At 42.0% G+C, this 25583-nt stretch overlaps 1 protein-coding gene across 1 annotated transcript in view; it reads left to right on the top strand.

The window, feature by feature from the left end:
* Positions 1–25583, top strand: part of LOC145392207 (glycine receptor subunit alpha-2-like) — a 456984-nt gene that overhangs the window by 409863 nt on the left and 21538 nt on the right. The window contains exon 5 of the mRNA XM_080266659.1: positions 4677–4903. Within this exon, the coding sequence (XP_080122785.1) occupies positions 4677–4903 (227 nt within the window). The remainder of the gene's footprint in view (positions 1–4676; positions 4904–25583) is intronic.

Here is a 25583-nt window from a genome sequence, read left to right as displayed (position 1 = left end):
TATATTTATTACGACAATTTGTAAAGAGTGCAAAAACGTTTCTTTAATACGATCATGTGTCTTTTATTTATTGCTGTTGTTATAAAATGCGCAAAAACATTTCTTTCATCCGATCATGTGTCTTTTATTGTTGTTTTAAAGCGTGCAAACGCGTTCCTTTAATACTATCACGAGTCTTTTGATTTACTGCTGTTGTTATAGTGTAAAAACATTTCCTTAATCCGATAATGCGTCTTTTATTGTTGTTGTCATCAAGTGTGTAAAAACGTTCCTTTAATCCGATCATGTGTCTTTTATTTACCGCTGTTGTTATAAAATGTGTAAAAACGTTTCTTTAATCCCATCATGTGTCTTTCATTGTTGTTATACAGCGTGCAAAAACGTTTCTTTAATACGATCATGTGTCATCTGTTTTATTCTTGTTGTTATTAAAAGATTCTAGTACCTTTAAAAGAGTCGTCTAGTAGTGAAGGGCTATATCTGAACCTCCAAGCTAGAAAATCTCACCTGAACTGGATATTCTCGTCTGGAGTTAGCTTGTACGAGTTTAGATTATATTGTTCCTCTATTTCCTGGTGTGTGCCGCGATAACGGGACAAACATTATTCGTTTCTGTTTATTGTTGGAAAGTGTGGCATATCCTGTTTATATTTTATTTAAACTGTTTGTAATGAGGACAAAAAGTTTATAAGATCCACTAGGTGCTCTCTCTCTCTCTCTCTCTCTCTCTCTCTCCACAATTTCAAGGCCATCTTCCCCTCCTTTAGCTCAACCCCTTCAAAACTGCAATTCCCACAATGCAAGTACTCCCCCCTCCCCCCCATTCTCTCTCTCCAAGGACGTAAGAGCCGATAGCTATAGACGGCATTCCGTATTTCTCCCGAAGTGCTTCCGATCTAGCCAAGATGTAAATTCGCATATTCCCAGTCTTGCTGCGGGCGTGAACGAATGTGCGGCCACTGCATCATGGGGAAAGAGCTCGTTTGGAATCCACATCGCCCACTTTAGTCACGCAAAATTGTTCTTGTCGTGTGAAATTGCCTATGCTTATCGTCCTGTGATCGTTGCAACTATTACGGTCGTCCTATTGGTTTGATTATTCACTGTTTTCTTGTCTCATTTCCTTTTTACATGTACATTTTTACGATGCTCGCGTATTGTGATCGATGTAACTATGATCAATGTAGGGAGTAGCAGAACGACAAATGCTGACGGTACGTAATGGAGATATTATTATTATCATTATTATTTTTCGTATCGAGTAGCTGTACTGAACTACTTTTTATCAATAGTGAACCAGTAACAAAGCGACATTTCTGAGGTAGTCCAAACGCTAATCATTGCACTCAGTCGTGTTCCTGTTTGATGTGAATCAGACACACTTTGAGTATAAAGCTCCCAAGACACCAGTGGACCGTCGGATCGGTAGGGGTGAAATGTGGTATTATTCATGTCCAAACTGTGGCAAATTTGGCAATTCATAATCTCTTTATAATGACTGAGCATAACATGGTATTAACCGTAAATTTGCTGTTGAATACGAAACTGTTTATACTGTTCATATTTTTTTTTTAGGGGGTTACTGCAGCAAATTTCTTACGGATAATATTAACGATTACAGTAAAAAAGGTACATACTGATAGAGATTGTATATTCAACTTGTTAATTTTTTGTAATATAAAAGCAAACTAATTTGGTAATAAACTACGAGGAATCTGGTAATGAATACAAGACTTGGCAATGCTGACCGTAGTTACTCAGTTGGTCACCATTTGAATTTCTGTACTGTGTATGAAAGCCATAACCTGCATCTGGGGTGTTCTTTACTTACATACTGTAAGCACTGCATGTATGTATGTATTCAAAGTAGCAGTAATGGCTGGTGTAGCGGTACAGCGATGCCAGCTAAGGAAACCGAATTCTTCAAGATGTGCTTCAAATTTTAAGATCAGTAAAAACTTTGTGTATGGCAATATTCAACATTAATAAGTTTCATTATAGTTCCACCTTCATGAACCCCTTCCGCACAATGATACATTTAATGGTAAATCCATAACCCGCCACACGGCATTAAACTTGAACAATATGTGATACGGCAATGTGTACTTGAAAATACTGACGTTCAACCGCACTATGGTTCACCCCGTCACTAGCACTCGTTTCCCTATCCCTCCATCCTTCTCTCCCAGTGAAGCAACCGCACAACTGTGGTAATCCTGTCGCGTGAGAGCTAACCTTACCCAAAGCTAGCCCTCACCTAACGGTTACCCTCTGGGGAATACCTCCTGGAAGTTAACATCCACCTGAGGGTTACCCACACCTGAGGATTGCCTCCAAAAAGTTAGCCTCCACCTAAGGGTTATCCTCACCTGGGAATTACCTCCTGGAAGTTGGCCTCCACCTGAGGATTACCCTTACCTGAAAATTACCTCCTGGAAGCTGGCCTCCACTTGATGGTTACTTTCATCCGTACATACCCTCCACCTAAGGGTTACTCTTATCCGTAAATACCCTCCACCTGAGGGTTACCCTCACCCATGGGTACTCTACACCCGCATGTTACCTTCACCTGTAAACAACCTCCGGCTGAAAGCTACCCCTCTCAAGTTGGTAGTTCCCGCACGAAAGTTAGTCTCCAATCTACTGGGGAAATTAACTCCCTTGCCCTTACTCTAAAGGACTGTACGAAATTTATTACTCTACCACACTAAGCTAGACCTTTAGACATGTAATATATTAAGTTTCACTGCACACTTTAACTCACCATTGATGCTTGCGATGAAAACAATGATCTAGACGTGCTTCAAAGTTTTCCAGTATGTCAATATTTTCCGGGTTCTGAAATAATTAACAACCATAATATGCTATATTTATCATTACACTCCCGACTATAATATTTATTATTTATTTACTATAGCATATTTTTCAATGGAACTTAACCTTTTATTGCACATTTACTGGAATTTAATCATTTACAGTATATATAAATGGACTATAACGTTTTACAGCATATTTTTCAGTGGAACTCAATCTTTTACGGCATTTTTTCAATGGAATTTAACCTTTTACAGCATATTTCTTCAATGGCACTTAACCATTTAATGCATATTTACTGGTTCTTAACTTTCTCACGGACGGGACAACTCCAGTATTCTTCTTCAAGCTAACTCCAGACGACTTTGTTCAGCTGAGTGCGCCATAGGATCCTAGATGTTAGTGTTGGTATCATTCACCCTCTCATGGTCTGGGCTACTCTATCATTTAATTCCACACCACGACAGACTGTTTTATTTAGTCCAGTGATTCACAGGTGTCTTAAACGGGGATATTTTCAGCATAACCCTTTCCATACCAAGATTCCTGTTCTCCACATTGTTTAAAGCTTCTCCCAGACTATTTCTTTTCGTGTTACGGGAGATCTCGCTGTAATGGGTTTAGAAAAATTAGTTAACCTCACCAAAACAATGATTTTTCTTTTTTTTTTTTGGTTCACTCCTGCGACAGCCACACATCCACCATCCAACACATAATCTCCATCTTCCCTCCAATCATCTTTCCCCAGTAACTATCACCAGTTTGCTTTCATCTGGGGGAAATGTGTCACTCTCACAACCTGAATACTTAGTAATGTTTGCATAAAATCTGATGAGCCTTAGTTACATGGTAAGAATAAGTCTCCATGGTTATTAGTCCAATCAACCCTACAGTCTGGATACAACAGGCCACTATAGGAGCAGAAAGGGGTTAGGGATTTTTTTTTACGTTAGGTTAGAGAAGACGTGCTTTAATTACCTGTACCGCTAAAAATCCACTACCATCCAACATCAGTAACTCCATTAGGCTTGAAACATGTACTTTAATTTTCCTTCCCCACTAATTATCTTTTTTTTTTTCCTCTCGTGCAGCTGACATCATTTTCGCTCAAGAGTTGAAACATCATCAATCACAGCTGTTCATTAAATTACTTCCCCCACTGTACCCCTCCAAACTTCATCATCCCCATTCTCATCTTTCTTCTGCCTCTAATTCTTTCCCTTACTGGCGGATGTACGCCTGACACTGCAGCCTCGAGATGACAGGCTGAGACTAATTATACTTCTTGACCTTCTAACGATGAGAGGAACCTTCATTATTTTGGTTTTGCTGTGGCCAGGCGATTTAATTAAACTAGAGAATGGACATATTTTCGTCTATGGAAAAAAAAATGAGACTCCTGCAATGTTCTATAATTTTCCAGTTTTCGTTTATAAATTGGCACCAATACATTTTATTAATTGTCATGAAGTAATCTAATGTTCAGAGCTTTAACAAAATCGTCCCCCTAAACAGAATTACGTAAAAAGATCCACATTCAAAATCCAATCGAAATAAACTGACATACAATTCTGATGCTATTTCTTTTTCTTTACCTTTCAGACGTCAGCGGAAATTTTGAATAAATTCTTAGAGTTTGCAAAAATCATCGCTCCAGATCAGAATTTCGAGCCGTATTCACACATTATTCTGCGCCTCTTTCTCTTTATTTACTTTCCAGACGTACGCAGCAGAAATTGTCATCAAGTGCTCAGGGCTTTTAGAAATCATCCCCCAAACGGAAGTACGAAATTCAAGATCCAGTTATTTCAAGACGTCTTCACATATAATTCTAAGCCTCTTTCTTTTTCTCTACCTTCCAGACGTACGCAGCGGATATTTTCTTCGCTCAGAGTTGGAAGGACCATCGCCTCCGCTTCCCTCAAAACATGACGGGGGAGTACCGACTGCTGCCTGTCTCGTGGCTCAAGGATATCTGGAGGCCTGACGCTTTCTTTAAGAACGCCAAGTCCGTCACCTTCCAGACCATGACCATCCCCAACCACTATCTCTGGCTCAACATGGACTCAACCATCCTCTACATGGTCAAGTGAGTACTGAAAACGACGAAAACTTAATGTACCATACTACTAAAATACCCCAAGGACAAGAGGTAGGATAGAGGGAATCGGATGAGAGCAAAGGAAGGGACGGATGTTGTGAGGGAGGGAGAAGGAAGGAGAGGATAGGAGGTAAGTGGGGAACGGAGAAGGGAGGAGGGGGAAGGAAGGAGCTAAGACAGGAGGAGAAGGAGGATACAGGAAGGAAAAGAAAGGGTGAGGAGGAGAAAGATGGAATTTATAAGCAAGAGATTTTCCTCACGCACGCTAAATCCATCACCTTTCCGACCATGCCTATCCCCATACACCATTGTCTATCCACAACAAGGTCAAGTAAATAATATACATAAAACAAAATTATATAAAGTTTAGGCAGATCTGACAGGCTAAGTGAAAGCCAGGGATGGTAAATGAGAGAGAGAGAGAGAGAGAGAGAGAGAGAGAGAGAGAGACCTGGGTAGATAGAAAGCTAGATGGATAAACATACACACAGAGCACACAGACATGTACACAGACTGGTTAGAAATAGAGGAAGGGGAAGCTAAACCAAGAAGGGAACGGTGACAGGGTGGATATTGTGACGTGGGTGGGGAAGAGGAGGGGGGGAGGGTGAAGCATGTACAGTGCCGGAAGGACGGGAGGAAGGAAGGAAGTAGGAAGGAAGGAAGGAAGTAGGAAGGAAGGAAGGAGGAGGTGGATGGAGGGAGGAGGATGGAAGAGGAAAGGAAATATGGAGAAGAGGGAAGGGTAGACATGAAAGGAGAGTTGAGGGAAGAGAATATTGTGAAAGTAGGGTGAAGGTGAAGGGGAGAAGGGAGAGATGGAAAAAAAAAAAAAAGGGTAGGAAAGGGGGAAGGAAATTGGAAAAAGGGAGGGAGGAAAAGACAGATGGAGAGACAAAAAGGGAAAAGGATATTGAGAAAGTAGGGACAGGGAGACGGGAAGTAAAAAAAATAAACTAAACTAAAATAAAAAGGAAGGAAATAGAGGTCGAGAAGGAGGAAGGAAGGCAATGATAAAAAGGGGAAGGAGGGAGGGATAGGAATGAGGGAGGTGGGAGAGAGAAGGAGAGAGAGCTGGTGAGAGTGAGAGGGAGAGTGGAGGGAACAATGGGGTGCTCAGGCCAAAGTAATAGGGGGCCCTTAGCCACACTAGGTCACACATTCTCTCCGGCCCTCCCTGTCCGTCTGCTTGTGTGTCTGTCTGTCTGTCGGCCTGTCTGTCTGTTTGCTTGTGTTTGTCTGTCAGTCTGCCTTACTTACCTTTATACATATGTCTGTCTGTCTACCGGCCGTTGTCTGTTTGTCGGTCTGAATGTGTCTGTGTTCCTGCCTGCCTGTCTGTCTGTGTTGGTCTGTTTGTCTGTCTGCCTGTCTGTCTGCCAATTTATGTCTGTCTGTCTTTCTGTCTATTTGTCTGTCTGTATCTGTCTGATCAAGGTATGGCAGAGAAGTAAGGGAAATTTTATAGACGATGGTCTGAAATGGATGGGCAAAGTATAAACGGAGCTAAACATGACACAGCCTGCACCCCCTATTTTTTTCTTAATAGCCGATGGAATGGGCACTATCTCCCACGCATTATGAGGCCTATTCTGCGATGCCTATTTTGTTTCCATTGCTTGGCCCGTGAGGAGGAGCCATGAAAACACAAGGCTTTACTGATGAGGGAAAGACTGTACGATTCATTTCAGTGGGAAGTCTGTTGATGTTTCTACTTTTGTGTTATACATTTCATATTTCTTGAACCATTTTATCATTATATTAAAGAGTGAAGTGGTGGTGGTATGGAATTAAAAAAAAAGTCATACTTTTCCTGACCTTAATTTTATAGTTTCTTTTACCTCCTCTCTCTCTCTCTCTCTCTCTCGTTTATTGGTCACAGATCTGCCAGTAACCGACATGTCTCACTCTATTTCAACCTCTCTCCCTCTCGATATCTGTCCAACTCTGCCTGTCTATTTGCTGCCTGTCTGTCTGGCTCTTTCGTCCTCTCTCAGCCCAGCTGCCATCACTCAAGAATACCAGCTTACTGGATATTTATCTTTATTTCACGGTAACTTCCTTTTTTCCTCTCACTCTCTCTCTCTCTCTCTCTCCTCTTCATTTTTCCCTGTCTCTTCTCACTGTCTTTCTCTCTCTTCCTTCCTCTCATAACTCTCCCTGACCTCCTTCCATATTATCTTTCCCCGTATTCTCTCGCAATCTGTCCGTGTCACTTCTTTCACCTTTATCACTTCCTGTTACCCTCTCTCTCTCTCTCTCTCTCGCATACATTTCTTCATTCTTCCCACTTCCACCCTTCTCTTCCTTTTTCTTTCCTTTTTCCTCTTCTCCTTCCTAGTCTTCCTTCTTACTCTTCCCTCTCTTCTGTCTCCCCTTTCTCTTATTTCCTCCCCCTCCCCTTTTTCTTTCCTCTCCCTTCTTCTCTTTCCCTCACATTCCCCCCTCTTTACATTTCCCTCTCCCCCTTTCTCAGTTCTTGCCCTCTCTTTACTCTTCCCTCGCCTCTTTCTCACCCCTCTACATACCTCTCTCTCTCTCTCTCTCTCTCTCTCTCTCTCTCTCACACACACACACACTTCTCCCGTCTCTTTACTCTCCCCTCTCCTCTTTCCCTCCTGCATCCACTCTCCCCACCTCTTATCTTTCTCCACCCCGCCCACCGCCCCGTCATCAATCTCCATCTCTATAACCATTCGATCCATTCCAGACACCCGAGAAGAAAACAAAGCAGAGGAAAATACTTGTCTTGCCATCTTGCACCCCCAATCACCCCTGCCGTCCCTTAGAATGCCATTAATCTTTTTTTTTATTATTATTATTCTCGCTATTTCTAGACATTTTAGACAGCTTAACTGAGACTAATTTGTGTGACCCCTGAAAGACTGGTTTTCAATGCTTTTCGTAATTTTTTAAACGTCTCTCTCTCTCTCTCTCTCTCTCTCTGACTCCCCACGAACGTATTCAGGCTAAGACTCCCCCACGAATGATTTTACTGAGAGTTTAATCTGCACTATTTTCATCGCAGCGAAAAGGTGAAAAAAGATCCCTCACAGGACATGACTACAAGAATCTTCCACTAACTTCTTCAATATATCTACGCTTTTGATATTTCATTCCCGACCGAGTGGTGCCATTCGTAATACAGACAGAACCAATTTCAGGACGATACAAAGCTTATTATGACCTTACTTTGCACCACAGATACAAGCTGGTGTCAATAAAAATATTCATCTCAAAACGAGTTGCTTTTCATACGATACAAAGGTTACAGTGGTTCAGACTGTTAAAGGTTTTTCAAAGGTGTAGCAAAAGGGTAACACTTCAACTATCAATAAAAAAAAGTATGAGTTTGGATCTGCCTTGTATCATATTCAAATCGTCTGGTGTTGGTTTGTTTGAATTATCTCAGTGCATTCGATGTAGTGCAAGATGTAAACTTTTCTGAATTGTACACTAGGCATCAAAACGTCCTGTCACCTCCCCTGCTTCTCTCTCCATGGATTTTGTAAATAGGTGTGGCATATTCCAAGCAACCAACATATAAAATATCACCTTTTACAACGTCACTGAGTGGGATAGTAACGTCTTCACAACGATGACGTATTATTTATTCCGGTTACCTCCTGGCGATTTTGCTTGATTCAGAAGAGAAGGACTGGAACAGAGGGGTACCTTAGATTCTTCACTAGTCACTTCACTACTGGGGCAAACTCCTAAAATGAAAGAAATCGTCTGTGAGCAAAATTATGATGCATCTGTCGTGCTGTGACTGAAGCGGTTCACCCGTTGGCGCTCACGGTCATGTAAATGGGCAGAATTGGGCATTTTCAATATTTATTAAAAGGAAATTCGTAGGGTTTGGGATAGAACTTCGCTACTATATGCCGATGAGCGTAGGGTGGTACGCTAAACAATCTTCCGGCAAAATCCCACACACAGGAACCCTAGGCATTGATGAGTTATTGATGCTAGTAAGAAACCAAGGTGTTAATGAGTCGAGCTGCCCAGTTCACGATTACCATTGACCCCGGAGGATCACCTCATGTCTATTTAACTTTTATTGCTATCATATTATCTTTCGGTTTTAGGGAGATGGCTTGTAGTGAATGGGAAAATGAACTATATATCTAACCCTTCCACTCCCAAAAGCCTATCTCAAGCTAAATAAAACCCTCTGGAAGTAACAAACACAAACCATGAAAACACATCATGGTAGACAATGGGTTAATGATCTGGGCAAAGAAATCGCAGAGTGATAAAGAGTGGCAATCGCCGGAATTCCATTAGATGCAATTCCCTCCACCCCTTAGAGTGCTTCCCAAGGACCAAATGACATTAGCATTGCAAATATCCGCCAAGATGGCAAATGAACACTCGCTCCCGTTTGCTACTTATGATTTGTTACCGCTACTCGCAATTTGAATAGTTTAGAATTTCGTTTGCTCCTGGTACTTTAAAATTGGAAAGTCTGGATTTTCGCTTTACCCTCTGAATTTATTTCATTAAACTGAAGGAGATCGCTGCCTGACAACGGGTTATCATGTAAGCAAGGAGGAAAAATATCAACCTAAATCATGACAAAATAAACACTTTCCCAAACTATATAAACGGTGCTTTCTTATGAATAAATAATATCTGGGAGTGGAAATGGCCTCACAAGTCAAAGGTTAACGATCAGCATCTAACATCTTGCTAATAATCTAAACAAGACAAATTTCTCTTTCTTGAATTTCATAAAAACAATGAAGAACTACCAATCGTGATCACTGAGAGAAGCAGTATATTAGATTTTTTTTTTTTCATTAACTCTTTCAAGGCGATGGGATCACATATGTATTTTTACTCTGGCTAACGTCTGACGATTTTTTTTTAGGGAAGGGATGTGTCTAGCTATCAGGGGGTTAATTCCTTTGCAGGGAGGGGGGTTATGAGTTGCTTTAAATCGTCTGGAGTTTCGAGAGAGAGAGAGAGAGAGAGAGAGAGAGAGAGAGAGAGAGAGAGAGAGAGAGAATGAATATGATAAGCAGCCTAGCGGTAAAAACGTAAATATTTCGCTCATGCGTGATTTTCTACGAAGAGTAAAATCGTCTGGGGATGGTCAGACTAAAAGACAAAGTTCGTCAAGTCACATTCAAAGGGTTATAGGAGCGAGTGACCTTGACCCAGTGAGTGGTATGGAGAGCCTGGGTGACCTGTGATATGACTGACATTACTGACGACCCTGACAGCCTCGCCTCACTCCGCCATCACCACAACCATCACCACCACGAACACCACCACCATTACCGTCACCACTACTACCATCACACACACACACACACACACACACACACACACACACACACGCACGCAGCTGTGACCCAAATCTTTTCGCACATTAAAAAGGGCATCTAAAAATTACTCCGAGTTAAACATGGGAAATTAAGTAAGGAAGAATCTTTAGAGCAAAACATAAAAATTACGACAAACACAGTAGGAGAAGACAACATAATTTGCATAACTTTCTCTCTCTCTCTCTTTCGTAAAACTCGTACGATATCCGAAATTTGCTTCGTAGCTCCGACCAAAAAAAAAAAAAAAAAAAAAAAATGCGTAATAGCACACTGGGCCATAAATGGGTTTTCTACTTCTTCCGTAATCAATTATGAGATCAAAAGACGCCCTAATGAGAGAGAGAGAGAGAGAGAGAGAGAGAGAGAGAGAGAGAGAGAGAGAGAGAGAGAGAGAGAGAGAGAGAGGAACAGACGAAATGAATAAAGAATGAAAGGAGTAAAGGAGATGGGAGACTGACAGTAAAGAAAGCATACAGACAACAGGATGAAGTTTATACGGTAGTAGTCGTAGTCGTAGTAGTCAGTCGTAGTCGTAGAAGCAACCAAAATCTCTTCTCGATGTGAACGCTGTGGACTACAGGCTAAAGTTGCCCTTTTTCCACAAGAGGTAAAAGATAAACCAAATAAATAAATAAAGGGAGAAGTGAAAATAAAGAATAAATCAATTACAGAGAAAGGGAGCAGCTGCTAAAAGGACGTGAGGGGAAAGCGGAAGCAGAGGGGAAAACAGTGGGATCTGAAAATGGACAATGAGGAAAGGGAAAGACAAATGAAAAGGGTGCTAAATGGGTCTGGGGGAGAAATCGGAAGAAGAGGGGAAACAGAGAGGGAAGGCAGAAGAAGAGAAAGATCGAAGGGAAAGAGGAAGAAGGGAAAGACCGAAGGGAAAGAGGAAGATGAGGGGGAACAAGGACTAGGGAAATTTGGAAAGAGGATGAAGAAGGGAAAAACAAAGGAGAATGAGGAAGAAGAGAAAACGCAGAGGGGAAAGCGGGATAAGTGGAGGAAAAATTCAAAGGAAAAAAGAATGTGAGGGAAAACAAAGGAGAAACAGGAGGAAGAGGGGAAAAACGGATGGGAAAAAGAGGGAGGAAACACAGAGGGATCCAGGAAAGGACAAAAAGGACAGGGAATGAAGGAAATGGAGTACTAAAAAAGAGAGAAGAAAAAGAGGAAAAAACAGAGAGGAATCATGAAAGAGAGGAGGGAAAAACAGAAGGGAAACATGAAGGACTGGGGAAAGAGAGAGAAGGAAACAAGCTGGAGAGAGGAAAAACAGGTAGGGAAGCAGGAAGGAGAGGATGGAAAAACGGAAGAGAAGGACGAGTGGAAAAAAAACACATAAGTAAGCCGCACAACCCTCTCATTATCACCCCTTCTTCTACACCACCAGGCTTTTTGGAATGCTAAGGAAAGAGGTCACATCTCAATTACTTTATTATAGGGGAAACAAAAGGCTTGAATAAAGGTTGAATGGCAGAGTGGCCTACATTTGCTACCTACTTTAATTATATTTCTCTGGCTCTGGTGTGTGTGTGTGTGTGTGTGTGTGTGTGTGTGTGTGTGTGTGTGTGTGTGTGTGTGTGTGTGTGTGTGTGTGTGTGTGTGTGTGTGTGTGTGTGTGTGTGTGTGTGTGTGTGTGTGCCTACTTTCCGATGCTGTATGTGTGTTTTCCTACTTTCCGATGCTGTATGTGTGTTTTCCTACTTTCCGATGCTGTATGTGTGTTTTCCTACTTTCTGATGCTGTGTGTGTGTGTGTGTGTGTGTGTGTGTGTGTGTGTGTGTGTGTGTGTGTGTGTGTGTGTGTGTTCCTACTTTCTGAAGCTGTATGTGTGTTTTCCTACTTTCTGATGCTGTGTGTGTGTGTTTTCCTGCTTTCTGATGGTGTGTGTGTGTGTGTGTGTGTGTGTGTGTGTGTGTGTGTGTGTGTGTGTGTGTGTGTGTGTGTGTGTGTGTGTGTGTGTGTGTGTGTGTGTGTGTGTGTGTGTGTGTGTGTGTGTGTTCCTACTTTCTGATGCTGGGTAAGATTAATTGCTATCTGAAATATTCAAGAAAAAAGTTAAAAAAACGAATGATGGGTGACAGCAGATGTGGTTAATTTTTCTTACCACTTTAATTATTGAATCTTATACTAGTTTTTCCATTATTTTTCCTGGATATCCTGGTTTTAAAAAAGAGTTAATAATAGAAGGGGACTTAACCCTTTCAATCTGATGACGTGTTTATTTTTTTATATATATACCTTAACTGAGATTTTTCGAATTTGATGGATTAGTTTTTCTTTTTCTCTCTTCAACATACAAGGTCTGTCGTCAGCTGAATAAAATCGTCTGGAGGAAGCAATCGTACTATGAAACGTATGTCATGGGATTAAAGGGGTTAAAGAGTAGGCTGTATGTATGACGATTGAATAAAGGTTTGGATTATTTTCACTGGACACGTCGCCATCATCATCGTCGTCGTCGTCAGTCCTCCTCTTCCTCCTCCTCCTCATCATCATCAATTTTCCTCGTCCTCCTTCTCTTCTTCTTCCTCCTCGCATCATTATCATCATCATCATCATCATCATCATCATCATCATCATCACTACTGCCTACTAATTCAAAAGTGTGAAGTAAGAGAATGCCCGGACTCTTCTCATTTCCATATCAACACCCTGTCTAAACAGTAATCACTTCCGGGAAAGGTATCAGAAATGATTGACAGGTGGAATGAATTTAAAAGCTTTGTCTCTCTCCCTCTCTCTCTCTCTCTCTCTCTCTCTCTCTCTGTCCTTCCTGGAATCTGTCTCACTTCAATGCCACACAACTGCAATACTAGTAACTGTCCATATACAGTATATTCCATTCACCTTCACCTGGCCTAAAATTACCTTGTCTCTATCATAAATGCGACCCGAAATAGTCGTTGTTAGATCCAGGTCCCTAACTGTACTGCTAGGTGACTAGGGATAAGGAGGGGAAACAAACTTTATCCAAGAGTCTGACCGGCCCGAAAATCAAACTCAGGTCGTTCGTTACGAGCCAGAAACGCTAACCAATGCACTACCAACTCCGCCATAGCAACGGGAAAGCACAATATCACGAGTAATTATTATCATTATATTAAGAGAAATGGGCCAAGTATCCATCCACTCATCGTATCAACTCTTCAGTATAGAGTAGACCATATATAACGCATCCCAATTCTTGTATGTGAGGGAACGGCTCAGTTTGTAATACCAGCGCCTACCCTGCAAGATTCCCTACTCCTTTAACTCATGCTTAATAGTGTGTTTCTATGCGTCAAGTGATTGCATGATTGATTTTAGTATTTTTCTCTAACTTGGCCTAAACTTGTCGTCTCTCTATCTAGACTTGTGAGCTGTAATAAGACACTGCCACTAGAATATAATGCTAGTCACGAAGAGGTGCTATTGAAAGGAGGTAGAGTCGTAGAATTAGTTTACTTTGTTATTAAGCCACATGAAATAAACGGGAAAAGGATGAAACTCAGGGCCAAGTTAGGGTCAAAGTACAGTAATTCCACGACGTAGCCAAAATCTCTGGGTGCCCCACACCAGCAGGGTGAGCCAACAACCAAAGCAGAAAGGCGCAATATACGGACCACCTTGTATTCACAGGTACCCTCCACTGGCGAATCCATCCATGCTAAGGGGCTTCACTTGATTAAACCTCTCTCGCAACACCTGAACGGTAGAGACATGCCGGCGAGCCCACAACCAACCCATTTACACTCTCAGGCTTCTGTTATTCCCTCTCAGCTGAATACAATCGTCTGGGGTTAGATGGAAATGGATACAACATACGTCCCGAATGTTGATGGTATTCTAAAGTTGCTATAACTCAGGCTCAGCTGAATAAAATCGTCTGGAGTTAGCTAGGGTAGAATACAAGAGCTGTCCCGACCATGAGAGTGTACTTCCATCTGCATGCACATCCTCACTGGTTATACACACACTATTTATGAATTTCATCCTATCTCTCTCTCTCTCTCTCTCTCTCTCTCTCTCTCTCTCTCTCTCTCTCCCGCGAGCGCGCAACCTCATTTCCCACAGTTCGCTTATTCATACATCCAAGTTCAGATACAAAAATCCGTTCACCTTTCCTGCCTCTCTCTCTCTCTCTCTCTCTCTCTCTCTCTCTCTTGCGCTTATTCATACATTCACGTACAATCAAATGCAAAAATTCGGTCGCCTCTCCCGCCTCTTATAGGTTGCTGACTCAATGGAGGCTTGAATGAGACGTGGTGAAGAAAAGTGCCTAAAATTACCGGCAGATGAATGATAATATGCGCCTTAGTCCAGATAGAGAGAGAGAGAGAGAGAGAGAATATATATAGGAAACAGACATACAAACAGCTACCTATATATACAATGAGCAAAACACAAGTCAATAAAACACACACACACACACACACACACACACACACACACACACACACACACACACACACACACACACACACACACACATCCTAACCAACCAGAAAGAGTGTAAACGGAGTGTGATATTCCCGTCACTCTAAACCGACCGAGATAAACTCTATTACACCGCAATCTAGCCAAGCTGCCCCTTATCTCCCCGACGGCCATAAAAGCGGGTTATATAATCGTAAAATTGGCGGGTCGCGTTTCGGTGAGGCGTGGATGCAACGGGAGATGGTGTCTTTCTATGGCCTCTTGCAGTGGGGGGTGATGAGCTGTTGAATAATGATATGGCTGTCTATATGCTCGTCTGGCTATCTGTTTATCTGTCTATTTATCTATCTATCCATCCGTCCATTCATCCATCTCCCCACCCGCCAACCCTCCCATTCATCCTTCTATCAATCTATCGATCAAAATTAGTCTATGTATCTCTTCCAGGCTCTCTGTCTCTGATGCCTCTTTTTTTTTTTTTTTTTTTACTTTAATAAATGATAATGATGAGTATATACTGGAAAACATTAGGCAAACTAAGACAATTTCAAACGTAAGCGAATAAGGGCCTAAATCATAAACATAGAAGTAAAATGTTGATAGGTAAATAAATAAACAAATACAATAACCAAGCACACCATGAACACAACTACACACTGTACCTCTAATTACGTATCATCACACTTTTCTCCTCGTCCACTTAACACCTACACAGGCACGGTAATTATACACCAGAGCCCCTAATACCACCACCACCACTAATATTCCTTAAGTACTCTTCTAATTACGGGAAGTGTATTTTCGCGTAGTCTCCCCCCTAAGTACCCAACACGTTATCTAAATGTACCCTGACCCCAGTTGTAAGTACATTAATTTTAATATATATATATATTTTTTCCAACCAATTTCTTTCGTTAACTGTTTTAATCCACTTTTTTCGTATTTATTGCCATCCACTTCTTTCGAAACTACTTCCATCAACTTCTTTTGCCGATTTTCCCATCCACTTCTATCGTACATATTTCCATCCACTTCTTTCGTAAATACTTCCATCCACCTCTCGTAATCATATCCATCCACTTCTTTCGTAAATATTTCCATCCATCTCTTTCCTAATCATTTTCATCCACTTCTTTCCTGATTTTTTTCTTCTACTTTTTTTCACAAATACTTCCATCCACTTTTTTTTCGTAATTATTTCCTTCCACTTCTTTCGTAATTATTTCCTTCCACTTCTTTCCTAATGATTTCCATCCACTTCTTTCGTAATTATTTCCACACACTTTTTTTCGTTATCATTTCTATCCCCCTCGTTCGTAACCCTTCCAAAACAATTACGTCTTTCTTGTTTTTTGCCCATGTCCCCTCCAGACGATTTTATTCATCCTTGAGGGGAGCTGTTGTCATTAAGGGGTAAATGACGACAATAACTAACCTCTCTTGTTCGTTAATTTTTTCCTGAATAAAATCGTCTGATGGTAGCAAGAATACTGTATAAAATGTCATCGTAGTGAAGGTGCTAATTACCTTGATATACTGTACTCCAATTTAATATATATTTTTCCTCGTTAGTTTGTCTCTGTTTCCTTATCTCTCCTCCATTTTTCCCCATTTCCCTATATTCCTTAGCTTGCCATTCTTGTTTCTGCTCTTACTGCTTCTCTCCAAATATCATGTTTTCTTCAGTTCTAATTAATCATGACGTCTCTTCATAAACTGTACGTCTTCTTCATTTACTTTTTATGATGCAGTTGTTTTGTTTTCCAGACTACTCCTGACTTCATGTTTTCTATTAATTCATTCGTGCTATTTCTCTCTCTCTCTCTCTCTCTCTCTCTCTGTCTGTCTCAGGTGCTAAATACGTTTCATCACACTGATTTCCCAGTTGCCTGTATTTCCATCACACTTATTCCTCACTTTATATAGCTTATTCTAACGGAGGCGGTCAGTCTTCCACAATTTCCCTTGACCTCACATTTTCCATTTATAATTTCCTCTCATACTTTTTTCCCCTCACCCTCATTCGCCAGCACAGTTTAGGCTCCCGTCATACTAATTTTTCCTTCTCTGTAATTTCCTCACCCGCACACCAACTTCCTCGTTTGCTAAAATTCTGCACACTCCGCATTTTCTCCTGATATTCCCAACGCTCATTTTCTGTCATTTCCCCCACGCTGCGATGTTCACTAATGCGATTATAACGGGGAGGCTGTGTGTGTGTGTGTGTGTGTGTGTGTGTGTGTGTGTGTAAGAGAGAGAGAGAGAGAGAGAGAGAGAGAGAGAGAGTGGATGACTGACCCTAAACATTCCTCACCATACCCTACTTTATCCACACCACTCTCCTCTACTTAGCAATTCTGTCTACCCTTCCAAACACTCTCCACAAAGTCTTGACACTCTCCACGCACTGCCCATCTCTCCTCACCATATCCTCACCTCTCCACCACTCCCAACCACTCATCACCACCCACTTCAGCATCCACACAACCCTACTCTCCCCCCATCACCCCTGCAAACACCACTGCCTCTCTTGGGTAACGAGTATGGTGATATGCGAGTAGTTACAGCAATCTCCCTTGTATGTGATAACAGGGGGAGATTTTTCGAACTGGAAGGGTTAGTTAAAAGTTATAGCCTTCATTAAATTCTCTACTTGGGTCCTCTCCTAAACAGAATAAAATCGTCTGTTTGCGGCTACAAGGTATTTCACTACTTTGAGGTCCTCGAAAACGCCAATATATCCGTTATTAAAAGACGGAAATAAATGAAAATCCGTACATAAAAGCTTCAGTCTACGTCAATCACATACTGCAATCGAGAATTCCCTACCATTTGAAAAAAGAGAGTAAAATGGTGAAAATGAAATTCTTTTCTTTCATCAGTGAGGCGCTGAGTGGGCATCAGTTGGGCAATTGCACTGGTCCCGTTAAAACGCCATACTCAATAACTGACCGACTATTTTTAAAACTGATTTAATTCACATTTTTTCTGTGGCTGTGGCGTCACCATAAGAAAAAACAAAACGCTCCCACGCTCGATCAGCTAAAAGGGGAAAAAAAGGTATTAGGGATAATGTACTTATCCCAGAGTGTAAGTTGCACCAAAAAATTGTTGGTCTAGAGCACCGTGGCTCATTTATGCTGAAATGCTAAAAGAGATCGCTTTCAAAACATGGTGTAACTGTGAATAAATTGCAATGAAGTGATTAAAGTAACATTATTACTTAAATCGGCTTCTTATTAAAAAAAATACTGAAAATATTCCGAGTCCTCCGAGTAGTAAGTAACCCTATAAAATAAACTACCACCTTCCTCCTCCTCCTCGCCCTTTTTCAATCACTCCTGTGCGATGCTTCTTAACACAACATTTTAACTTCTAAACATTCCTCCCAGTCCCCACCTGTCCCCACTTCTCCCCACCATTCCCCACCACAACACCACCACCAGTTAGCACCCAGATCCTCTCCATTGTCTCGGCAAGCACCACAGTTCCTCCTGGGTAACGAGTATGGTGATATAGTGACCCATGTATCTGTTGACGGGGTGAGGGTTAGGGTGCGTGTGTGAAGAGCAGGAGAGGTAGTGTGTGTGTGTTGGATCGTGGACGTGGGAGGGGAGAATGTGGAGAAAGGAAGGGTGCGTGTGTGGAAGGGGAGCAGGGGGAGAATGTGTCGGATGGTGGGAGTGGGAGGGAGGGTGTGGGGGAAGGTATGGTGCGTGGAGGAAGGTTTATGATTAGTTACCCCTATATCTGTCGACGGGGTGAGGGTTAATGTGTGAAAGGGGGCGGGGGGGAAGCGAAAGTGTGCCGGGGATAGTGGATGTGGGATGGGACTGTGAGGGGGGGGGGTGGAGAGTGTGGAGGCAAATGGGGGAAGGAAGGGTGGGGACAGAAGGCCTGGAAGTAATGCCTGTCGACTGCGCGAGGGCCACTAAGGTAGACAATCAATTCTGCAGTCCAAATCTCCTTTAGAATACGATCCGCATTAGCCGATGTTATATACAGGCCCCCAATTGTACTACTGGGTCATACGGGTTGCAAAAAATCCGGCCTGAAAATCAAAATCGGGTTTGTTCAGTTGCGGGCGGGGTGAGCTAACCATTACACCACCGGGACCCCTATTAAAGAAGTGTTGGTGAGGTGGAGGGGTGAAGGGCAGGGTAATTCTGTGTCCACACCAAATGCTATAGCTGGAGAGGGCGAGTGTGGGTGAGATCTTTTATGGGTTGCAGTGATGAGGAACCCCCTCCAGAAACAGCCCACGTCAGCACGCATTTGGTGCGGACGCATACTAAGAGGGGGATAACAGAGATGAGGGATGGGGGGGGGGCGCAGAGACGCGATGATGGGGGATGAGGGATGGTGATAGGAAGGCCAGTGTTAAAATGAAGACGCATAATACTGTATACAGCAAATCGTGTCTATGTGATTTACCGCCGCTGTTAAACTTGCCCGTGTGGGATAGAATGGGCCGACAAGCCACAAAACCCAGCTGGCTTCACTCCAGGTTCAATTTTCTGCAGATCGTGTTAGAAGCCTGGCGTGACGAGGCTGTTACATTCACCAGGGTGGGATGGAACAAGGGGGAACAAGCCATTACGGGTGAGTGGTTCGACTGTGAAAGGCATTGTTCCTCTGGACAATGGATCTAATCAAACTTCAGCCAAATCAGAGCTAACTGTCTTGATGGAAGGATTACAAGTTTTACTCTCACAATGCATAAAGCTGTAGACGCACACATGGATTGTATTTAAGGTAACATCATATCAAAGCAACTGCGACAGTGTGAAATCCACTACACTCTCAAACCATGGCTTATCACTCATGTTTTACTCTAGCCAATGAAAGACATTTTACTCATCTCTAACATTCAACCCTCTCGCTGCTGTGTGGGGAAACATCATAATCATCACCATCATCACAATTCTAAACACACTTTCCACTAAATACAAAGTGGGTGAAATATTATTGCACCTATCATTCCGACACACAAGAATCCAGGTCCTAGAGATCATCATCATCATCATCATCCTACTTTCCACCGGAAATGGAGACGGTAAAATAATAATTCTAGCATTTCCAAAGGTACGAACTCAGGTCCCACGGATCCTTGGGCAGCTTCTTCCTTTCACTGGTATTCAACATAACAGTCAAACTAACACCAAAGATTTTGTTCAGGTGAGAGGAGTCGAAGGGGTCAGAGGGTTACGAGTTGAAATTTCCTGGGAGAACTGAACAGTGCAAGGTCTTTCTCTCTCTCTCTCTCTCTCTCTCTCTCTCACACACACACACACACACACACACACACACACACACACACACACACACACACACACACACACACACACACACACACACACACACACACACACACACACACACACAGAGTGTATCCCTCGGACCGTTTGTGTTAATGAGGGAAAAGAGAAATGGAAAAAGTTGGGATGACTGAAAGCCAAATTGAGCTGGGATTTCACTGACATATATCCAGTCGAAAAAAAAAAAAAAAGGAATGAGTTACCCTCCCCGTGATGTACAATTTAACAGGTTTACTCTGACAATATGTTTTGCTTTTTATTCCAGGTACCTTCAGATTTTAATAAACTTGGGGGAAACTTTTCGAACGAGGGAGTCGAGAGATTTTTTTTTTTTACACTAACCCTGCCAACGCTTAAGGCGTTCTTTAAATCTTACTAAAATTGTCTGAAGCCAGCATTAAAAATTTCGAAGGAAGTCTTGTAGATGAAGGGGTGAAAAAAAGGACGAAGTGCGACCTTTATCTACACATATTATCATCATTCCTTTTTACAGCGATGACTTCTTTTTTTTAATTCTAGTTACCCTCAGGCAATTTGATTCACCTCTGGGTACACCTGTCACTTTGAAGGCTCGATGGAGTTTGTTTCTAGTCCCGTCACTGCTATGGTAGGTCGATTTTAGTCACCTTCCGGAAGAACTACCGAAGTGAAGAGACCCGGACTGATTTGTTAACTCCTCAGAAAATCGAATACTACCGAAACATACAGAAAAATCGAAGGTCGCGTGTCACAGCTTACATACCATGGCGTCACGGTGAATTTTAAGGTCTCCCCAAATATCCAAACGCTCCCTAAACAAAGAGCTATTGAAGGTTCCGTGTCGCAGGCAGGGGAAAAAAATCTGTATGCTTTCCTTGTCACTTACGCTACAACACAACTCTCTCTCCTCTCTCTCTCTCTCTCTCTCTCTCTCTCTCTCTCTCTCCAGTTAACCTTTATCAGGAAAATTATCAGTGGGTTTAGAGGCAGCAAAACCGACATCCCTCCCCCCAAAAAAATAAAATGAATAAAAACTCTGAACTCCAAATCACATCACGGGAAAATTGCCTTCACACCGACACGGCTGTTCCAATATACCACGATGTCGCAAAATTTTATTAATGTGGGGGTTAAAAAAAAAAAATGGAAGTTGAATATGAAAGTAATCTCTGGTCTAAATTACCAAGCACAGGATATTAACTCATAACTGTGGTGATATTTCTATGTAACTGGAGTGTGTGTGTGTGTGTGTGTGTGTGTGTGTGTGTGTGTGTGTGTGTGTGTGTGTGTGTGTGTGTGTGTGTGTGTGTGTGTGTGTGTGTGTGTGTGTGTGTGTGTGTGTGTGTGTGTGTGTGTGTGTGTGTGTGTGTGTGTGTGTGTGTGTGTGTGTGTGTGTGTGTGTGTGTGTGTGTGTGTGTGTGTGTGTGTGAGAGAGAGAGAGAGAGAGGTCAGGCAGGATCATTAACTCACATAAGTGCTTGCTGACTAATTTTTGAAGCGCCCTAGAAAAGAAACATGGGAGGGAAGGCAAACAGAGTTCAAGCAGGAAAAGGAGATATATACTAGGATTATCTGAGTATCTCCACTAATCTGAAGTACCCCCTCCTAAACTGAAAGAAATCGTCTGGAAACGGAGAATATAATGATGGGGTGTATAACCTTGAATAAAAAATCGTCTGGTGAAGCATGAAGAAATAAGTTACATAAATATACTTTGAAATTCATAAATATTCCTAATTATACCAACTGTGATTCTATGACGAATGCACGAAAAGGCTTGGGAAATTGGTGTCTCTATGGGTGGTATTCTTGTCGGCTGAGAAAGCTCCCTAACACCTCTTCCAGAGCGATTTATTTGACTTATTACACCTTACTGTCTTGCATTATATAAATCCTTCTATTATCGCCATACAAAACGACATCAACAAGCCATATCCAAAAATAAATTGCTAAGGAAGAGGTGCTAGGGGGCTTCCTTTACGAACGAGACTACGGGCCTTTATATTCTTGATTATACATACAGACAGGGGCCTTATCACCTCCTTTGCATTATATTCCTCTACGTCACTGATATATTAAAACACCCTCAAACACACACACACACAAACACACACGATCTATTCCAGACTGATATTTTTACACACACACACACACACACACACACACACACGATCTATTCCAGACTGATCTTTTAACACACACACACACACACACACACTATCTATTCCAGACTGATCTTTTCACACACACACACACACACACACACACACACACACACACACACACACACACACACGATCTATTCCAGACTGATATTTTCACACACACACACACACACACACACACGATCTATTCCAGACTGATCTTTTAACACACACACACACACACACACACACACACACGATCTATTCCAGACTGATCTTTTAACACACACACACACACACACACACACACGATCTATTCCAGACTGATCTTTTAACACACACACACACACACACACACACACACACACACACACACACACACACAATCCAGCCTGAGTCTCTACCTGCATTTACTCCTAGAACTGCTCTCATTCTCGCCACGGCACCAGAACTTTGTCGCTCAACTTCATCAATGCCTGTGATTGCAATTTCGTCGTTACTCGAACTGGCTATTAAGGTTTTCATCCCCGGACCAGTGCATGAATTGGTCCAGGGAAGACAAGTTGGTCTGATATCCGGTCCTATGTCCCTATTATCCAGCACGGTAAAAATGGTCTGAAATAAAATTTTCGTTACTCGGTCTGGCTATCAAGGTTTTTATCCCCCATGTAGGCGCTTTTATTCGTACAGGAGGCACTGAATTGGTCCAGGGAACAGAAGTTGGTCTGATATTTGGTCTCAAGTCCCTATAATCCACCAAAGGAAAAAAGGTCTGATGTAACGGGAAGGGAAGTAGGTACAATATTTGGTCTCCCAGCTCCCTCTACACAGGAAGGGGAAAAGGATCTGAAGCGCTATAATCGGTCTGCTTTCATCTGACGGACCTGGTCTACTCACACCTTGAATGCCAAGCTCTCGTTATATGAAATTTAATCAGCCTTACTTCGAGACAGGAATAAAAATCCTTGGTTACTAGTCAAATCCCCCCTGCACGCTACATTTGGCTGTCATTGATTTGAAAGGGGTTAGGGATCGTGGTAATTTCGGAACACTGAGGCTGGAACAGGAAACAGGGATTTGTTCTATGTAGCTTTCGTGATATCCTAGCACTTTTTCTTTAGTGACTTATTCTTCATATCACACAACACGATCCTCTTCTGTATAACTGAGGCAGGCCATGTCAATTATCAAAGCGACATAAACAGCACACTATACACTGCTAAAGAGTAATATGTAGAAATAACTCGCTAAGGAAGAGGTGCAATGGAGTCTTCTGTCACCTAGCATTACGGTCCATATTCTGACGCAAACTGTCCAATCTCGAGGTAAAAGTTGAAATGAGGACAATCCATTTGTGTGGGCCAAGCTCTGAGCACTCCGATTCTCACAGCCACCTTTATCACGTCCACCACTGAGAAACCCAATGCCATGAATGAGGCCCAATGAAACGGAGTGTTCTCATTTTAAACCCTCACATCCGAAGACCTGTTTTTCATGCTATTATTACGATTATTTTTTCACATTAAGATAAATTTTTCAAGCTGAATGGATTAGGGGAGTCTTCAATCACCTACTTTCTAAATGAGGTCTTCCTAAAGTTGATATAATCGCCCTGAATAAAATATGATGCGTCATCGGAATGAAGGGTGTAACTTTAACCCTACTTACAAGATCGAACATTTTTTTCAGGATACATTTGATTTCAACATCAGTGACGAGTTTTCCCACCAAATAGGCTACTCCCTCCCACCTTTCCTTCTCTTCTCATTCTTCGTTCCTTTCCCTCTCCTTCTCCCTCCCGCTCCCCCTCTTTTCTTCTCTTCTCTCTCCCTCATCTAACCCCTCCTGTCCCCTCTTTCTCTGTTATCCTGTTCCCCATTCTCCTTCATCCTTCTCATTTGATTTCTTCTCCCTCTCCTTCCTCCCTCTCACCTTCCCTTTCCCTCTTTTTCTCCCGCCTCCTCTCCCACCGTCTCCCTTTCATTCTGTCTTCCCCTCTCCCTCTTCTCTTATCCCCTCCCCCTTTGTTTCACCGTCCCTCTCTTTTTCTTAGCCTTCCTCTACTCTCTCTCTCTCTCTCTCTCTCTCTCTCTCTCTCTCTCTCTCTCTCTCTCTCTCTCTCTCGAAATAAAAGTAGCCCCCTGTCAGTTATATCAGTGTGAGTGGTGTTGGCGGCTGGGTTTTTATTCATTAGCAGAACTAATCACTCAAAAAAAAAAAAAAAAATACATACCACTTCATAATTTTCGAGCTTTTTTTTCTCAACTAGGTCAATTTATTTTAATGGAAAATCTGTTCTTACTGTACAACTCCCATTTTCTTATTTTTTTCTCCTTGTCTGTTTTTCAGCTTTTGCGTGTAATTTTTCCCCTGCGTTATATGAATGTAGTTTTGAGGCTGCCTGTCCATAACACAACTCTCTCTCTTTCTCTCTCTCTCTCTCTCTCTCTCTCTCTCTCTCCGAACGACCCGTCCTGACGTGAATAAAATCGTCCACGGGTAATGAGAATGACAAACCGTCTTTGCAGGGAAAGGTGTTAACTTCTTCACTACAAAAGAAGCCAATTTTAATATCCTCTCTCTACTTCCAGACGATTTTATTCAGCTGAAGATAAACCTCTATTAATGAAAGTATCACTAAAGATAAGATGTAACCCCCTCAGTTAGAAATATTATCCTATGGCAAATAAAACCGTCTGCATAGGGCAAGAAAATTTAAACATTACGTTATGGCAGTGAACGGCTTATTTAATCATTCACATTACCTCTGTCTATAACAAATTCTAATTCATTTTATTCTTGCTCTACCCAGTCAACGAAAGATTGCCCATGTTGAGGGGGAAGAGTCGTGTGTGTGTGTGTGTGTGTGTGTGTGTGTGTGTGTGTGTGTGTGCTTTTTAAAGACAAACAGCTAGATGTGTGTGTGTGTGTGTGTGTGTGTGTGTGTGTGTGTGCTTTTTAAAGACAAACAGCTAGATGTGTGTGTGTGTGTGTGTGTGTGTGTGTGTGTGTGTGTGTGTGTGTGTGTGTGTGTGTGTGTGTGTGTGTGTGTGTGTGTGTGTGTGCGTGCGCGAGCGCGAGCGCTTTTTAAAGACAAACAGCTAGATATGATACGAATTGAGTAACATTTTTTTTTCCTGACACACCAACCTCGGCATGAAAAGATGACCAAATATTAAACAAAAAATTACATTCTGTCCTAGCTACGGTCAGACATCTTCATCCAGTACAGAGAAACGTTCCCTAGATAACAGGTAAAAGTGCAATAAACAAAGTGACAGGATTTTTTTCTTTATACAACTACTTTTATGACATGACAAGCTGCCCAGATATTAAGAGCTTTCTATTTTACTCCGGCTATCATCAAATATTTTTATCATCCCAAACACAGAAACGCACGCCACAAAAACACTAAAAATAAATTGACAGAAGAAAGTGTAAAACTGTTCATACCTGCCTTCATATGAAA

The sequence above is a fragment of the Coenobita brevimanus genome, chromosome 21 (assembly GCF_032717465.1).
Source record: "Coenobita brevimanus isolate Jiangsu-jjx chromosome 21, ASM3271746v2, whole genome shotgun sequence".
Taxonomy (NCBI): Eukaryota; Metazoa; Arthropoda; class Malacostraca; order Decapoda; family Coenobitidae; genus Coenobita; species Coenobita brevimanus.
The sequence above is the reverse complement of the archived record's forward strand: the minus strand, read 5'-3'. Positions and strand labels throughout refer to the sequence as shown.